The 5,865-nt window shown below is 37.3% G+C and overlaps 1 protein-coding gene across 1 annotated transcript; it reads right to left on the reverse strand.

Moving 5' to 3' along the window:
* Positions 1 to 2,977: 2,977 nt before the first annotated feature.
* On the reverse strand, positions 2,978 to 3,832 carry LOC130917097 (coxsackievirus and adenovirus receptor homolog). Its single transcript, XM_057838185.1, has one exon. It carries the CDS (start codon positions 3,830 to 3,832, stop codon positions 2,978 to 2,980), a length of 855 nt encoding a protein of 284 aa, XP_057694168.1.
* Between the last annotated feature and the right edge of the window lie 2,033 nt (positions 3,833 to 5,865).

The following is a 5,865-nucleotide window of genomic DNA, read 5'->3' on the forward strand; positions in this document are numbered from 1 at the left end:
GTACATTCCTCCTATTTACGGCGTGTTTTTCTGCTCCTTAACATTAATAATCAAAATGGTGAAGGCGTGTGTGGCTGTTGGTTGCACTAACAGAGAAGATGGAAGGAGAGACTTGAAGTTTTACCGTATTCCGAGGGATCCAAAGAGGAGAGCGAAATGGACGGCTGCAATTCGACGTGAAAACTGGGCACCAAAAAATCACCACAGACTATGTAGTAGTCATTTTATATCCGGTAAGATGCATTTAAGATATACTTAGAGGGTTTTGGGCTGACAAATAACCACAATTAAGATCATTGCTAGGCTAATCGCCGACAACATACACGTATGTATGTAGTGAGAGTGCTATCGCTAAACCATATAAACATTAAAAGCCTTAACTCCATTGACAAACGACATGAAATACATTAGACTTGACAGTGGATGTTAGCAATAACAAAAGATTTTGAATTGAAAATTTCGTAACTCACCTTTCCAAGCACAAGATAGATTCCTGCCGAATTTTCGTGGACGAGGACCTGTTTCACCCAACCAGCAACGAAGTATTTATAAGCCTCCTAGCTCTTGAAGTTTTTCAAATTTTCGTGAGAATAGGCTGATTTTGTGTGGAAAAGATAATTGTAAACATCAGCGTAGCAGATGTCAGGCAGACAGGACGAAGACAGTGGGTCGAAAAACATCGATTTGGGCATCAAATATGGATCTGGCGACTGTATAGAACGAAGCTTTTCCACATAACGCCTTTTATGCAACACATCCAGTGAGTTTACGGCATCAGAAAGCACCGGGTCTTCCATGAAATGCATTTTAAATTCCTCGATCAATTGAAACCAATGCTAATACAGAGACAAAATGACGGACAAGTGGGCGGAACCATACAGCGAGCACGTGGTTTTGTGACGTCGGTGGGTAGGGTCTATAGCCCATAGAGAGCACCCATGACTAGACAACAATAGCACTTTCATTAAAGGATGCTGCATTCATTACAAACATTGCCAGTCAAGTCATATTTATATTCACCGCCCTCAATCACAACAATGTTGATTAAAAGTGGGTTCAAATCCAGCATCAACTAACGCACATTGTTGTTATGCATAGCAAAGAAGCTTACACCGCCTGCAGCAAAAATAAAAACTGTCCCTCTGTCCAATGACATTGTCTTTTTTGTTCTATTAATTTTTGTTTGTTCGGTCAAATTGTTTGGCATATTATCGTCATGAGTTAATGTTGCTAATCAATTTGAATTTATTTTTATTTATTGATTTTATTACATTTTATTTTTCAGTATCAAATGGTCAAAAATGTACATTGAGTGTATTTTTACAGTTCAGATGTTTGTTTGTTTTTAATTCAGGCAAATTAACGCACTTTTCTGTTACAAACAAAACAATGTTAATAAAGTTATAATTTATATATTTTAATTACATTATTATTTAATAATACGCTTATTTAAGCTGATCGATATTACCTTTCACTCTTTAAAATTAAAAAGGACACAACGTTATGCAGAGGTGCACTTAAAGTAATAATAATTTCATGAACAAATGATACTATTTGCAGTGGTAGCAGAGAGTTGGGGGGTCGCGAAGCATTTTAGTCATCCTGGAGGAGGGCGTAACAGTAAACAATTGAGAAGCACTTGTCTAAGATAATGTGGAGGAAATTATGAAGAGTTTACATTGAATGGCAGTACTAGCACACAATCTTCAAGTTTCTACGGAGGTAAAAAAAAATTCCAGTGGAAAATTCTTTGAGGATAACGGAATTTTATCTGGAATTATTTAGAGGAAGCCTATATGATTGCAGTTCTGTCTTTCCATTCTACGAGTTAAAATCTCATCGGTTTTTGGCCACATTCACTGGACAGTTATAGGATGTGCACACTTGGGAAACCACAATATTACTACTTTTTTGTTTGTAATTATTTTTTTAACTTCCCCTCTTTTTTTCTTAATTGATTTTGCAGGTTATAGGACATATTAATCGTGAACACTTTTAAATAATTAGTTTCACTTTTTATTTAACAAATACATTTGATCAGACATGGAGGACTTTTTATATCCAGTTTAAAAATACAATGTCAGTAGCAAACTTTTTTCTTTTTTTTACTCATGTTTGGTCAAAAAACAATTCATGTATAATCCAACAAATGACAGATACACCTTTTAATCAGCTAAATTTGAACAATTTGAAGATAAAAAAAAAGTCCCTCAATAAAAGATGATGAATACACCAGGAAAATGGGTATGTTCTTTCTGTTTTTGCGGTAGACCCAATTTTTTGCTCAAGACTGTCAAGTGAATGAGTGTAGCCTCAGGTTTTTAATAAATTATTTGTGAAACTAATGTTTAATAATAGAAATATAAAACAATTTAAAAAATAACTACTGATTTGCTGCTGTGTGGGAGTCTGGCCTCCTTGGGGCAGTGTGGCGCATATATTATTAAAGTCAAGATTTAATTTTGTTAATTTAACTAATTTTTCAAATATTACGAGGAATATAAGTTTGAAGCAGTGTGGTATCACCTGTCTTTATGCTTTACTACAGCGTTTGTTTGTAAATATTCTTTATTTGAAGGTGAACTCCACCATAATTTCTGCTGCTACAGAGTTTTATTTTATTTACTTTTTTTACGTATTTATTTTACTTTAACTCAAGATCAGTCCAGATCAGTTTTCCATTAGGTGTTGAAATAAAGTTGATGTTTTTTTTACTTTACAAAATGTGTTTTTTTTTTTTTTTGTTTTTTTTACCCTAAGTGTAACCTTTCAGTTTTCTGTCAATTTCAACATTTAGATATGTATTTTAAAAAAAGACAACCGACATACTAGAAATAACATAGAACCTGTTTATTAGATTCAAAAGTGAGATTAAAGTGAGATAATGCTGAAAAATCAAAATGCCTTTGTGGTAAAAGACTTAACATAACAATGTCAACAATTTTTTATCAAACATTAACAAATGAACAACATTGAATTATTTTTCCATTTCAATGTCCTGGGGTTGCTCTTTTCGTTTGCGGTAGAGGAATACGGCAAGGACAACTATGACAATGAAGAGTGTGGTGATAGTGACAACGATTGCAGCGACTGCAGTGGTTGTCAGCAATCGTGGACTGCTCACACTGTTGTCCTGGGGCAGTGAACAGTCCAGGTGAAGGTCACAGTGTTTGGTGCCCACCATACTTTCCACCGTGCAGCGATAGCTTCCACACTCCCGCTCGGTGATGTTGAAATGCAAGGTGGCTCTTGTGGGGTCCACAGTGGCCTGAGGAGGCAAGACCTTATTTCCACTGGTCTTGGACCAGATGTAATGCAAAGGTGGGGTGCCTTGCAGAGAGCTGCATTTCAGCGTCATACTGTTGTCTTCTTCGTCCACACTGCAGAGAGGCTTACTGGGTGCTTCTATGACTGTCAGGTCTAAGATCTTCTTGTCCAGTTCTGGTAACTTCTTCACCAGACAGCGGTACATCTCCGTGTCTGACGGACGTACATCTTTGATGATGATAGACGCGTCTCCGTTTTGGGGATCGGCTGACGTGAAGTGGACCCTCCCCTCCATTGGTTTGTACAAATCGGAATACAAGCGGCCGCCAGTAAACCAAAGGATGGGTTGCTCCTCTCGGTCTGCAGACTCAATACTCCACGAGACCTCCGTGCACTGCTGAGAGTCCACGGTGTGAGTGTACACACAGGGTAGCTGGACACTTGACCCCCTGGCGACGTAGTAGTGGTTCATTTCCTTCTGGATTTCCAGAGGGCATGCTGGACAAATGTTGAAAAACACTCCCAGGAGGACAGAAGGCCAAAGGAAGTCCCACATCATCGCCATGTATACACCTGCAAGTAAAAGACAAAAACATACTGGAATTAATCAAACACATTTTAGGATTTTTTTTTTCTATCACTATAAAGCAGGGGTGGGCAAACCGGTCCTCGAGGGCCGCAGTGGGTCCTGGTCTTTGTTCCAACTGATTCAGCACACACAGTATAACCAATGAGGTTTCAGTGGAAACAAGGAGCACCTGACTGCAATCAACTGATTGCACTTGTAAGAAACCAGATCGGTGAAAGGCTGTCCTCATGATGGGTATGAACAAAAACCCGCACCCACTGCGGCCCTTTGTTGAATTAATTGCCCACCCCTGCTATAAAGCATAGACTTCACATCAGCAATCATGTTTTCATTATAAATGTAAAAAACAATGGAAAACAGAATAACACTGACATCAGTTAAATGTATTTTATCTCGATCCAAGTTTAAATGTTTTCAATCAGTCATGTTTACTCTTTAAATAAAAACTATACAATTGAAGACAGCATTTTTTTTCCCAAGTGTTAAAATAAATGGAAAACACAAACACTGCCACAATAACATGTTTTTTGCATGATTACAAGTATAAAAGTTATCAGTCATCAATGCTTAGACTATCAAATGAAATTAAAAGAAAAAAAGTTAACACTGCACTATTCAGCTTATGTGGAAACATGATCAATACAAAACACCACAATTCCAATGTCTCTCAAAACAAGTAAATAGGATTTCTTACTTGCTTATCTTTAGGAAGGAAGATGCACACCAACGACAGCAACACTTGTCTGCTTCTTTGGCATTTGGTGTAGTAATTCATAACGAAAAAACAACTTATATCGGAAAGGAAGATCAAAGCATCAAAGAGTTGAAAAGGACCTGTCATTGTGACGTCACGCTATTTGTTGACACGCCTCCGCCGCCATGACAGACGGCTTCGTGTACCGCGACTTTCGCTTTGTTTCCGCACTTGTGCTCGCGTTTTCCGGTTTACACGTGCTCTCAACGTCGACACTAGGACGGATAATGGCCTTGTATCAAAAAATAGTCGCAAAATACCCAGGAGAAAATTATCTGTCCTAGTATAGACATCAGGGCCATGATTTTTCCTGTTTACACCACATACACCTCCAGCACACAAACGAAAACGCTTAGAAGAAACATGGCAGAATGCACAATGTGTACGCATGAAAACTTCAAGTCAAGGTTATTTGTATTATAGCCACTACTTTTCACAATGTCGTACTTTTGAATTCTATATGTATGACAATCAGTCTGTATATTTTTTAAGCAGTTGCATGGTCATGGTCTAATTTAACCAAGAGAGGGCGACATAACAAACTCAAAACTTTCTTTACTAACGAAATATTTTTATCTTTGCATTCAGCCACCCCAACACACACACCCCCCCTACGCACCCACTCTCTTATAATCACGGGGCTTTTCAAAGAAATGTCAAATCTCTCAATCTGACTCCAAATTAAGGGATTTTTGCTTATTAAACAGCTTCAGAGACCTATACCAAAGAAGAAACTCATTCATCCAGTGTTTAAAGCAAGATTTTGTTTGAAAGTATCTGCATTTGTGAAGAAAAAAAAAACAAGTATTACAAATCACATTGATCACATAAACAAATATTTATTTGTGCCAAACATTTCAAACTTAATTGAATCCACTGTCCACTTTGAAAGATCAATTTGTTTGGACTGAAACCAGCTCTGCATATCCCTCCAGAACAATTGCACTATATCACACTGAAAAAACAAATGTTCAAGATTATCAATCTCATTTTCAAAAAAAAAAAACCAAAACAATTGTGCACAAAATTAAAGATTTAAGTTCCCGGGAGTCTATGACCTGTTTGTCGCATGCATATAGGCTGATATTTGTTTCATCAGAAAATACGTTTTCTAAAGTTAAGCATTTTAAATTCACTTCTGATAGCACTTATAGCCTATCAGCCCACAGAGAGCACCTATTAATAGACAATTATAGCACTTTCAGTAGTGGATGCTGAATTCCTTACAAACACTGCAAGTAAAGTATTATTTATA

Source organism: Corythoichthys intestinalis, chromosome 6 (assembly GCF_030265065.1).
Source record: "Corythoichthys intestinalis isolate RoL2023-P3 chromosome 6, ASM3026506v1, whole genome shotgun sequence".
NCBI lineage: Eukaryota > Metazoa > Chordata > Actinopteri > Syngnathiformes > Syngnathidae > Corythoichthys > Corythoichthys intestinalis.

Coding starts and splice junctions, on each gene's coding strand:
- LOC130917097 (XM_057838185.1), bottom strand. CDS start 3,832: ATGGCGATGATGTGGGACTTCCTTTGGCCTTCTGTCCTCCTGGGAGTG.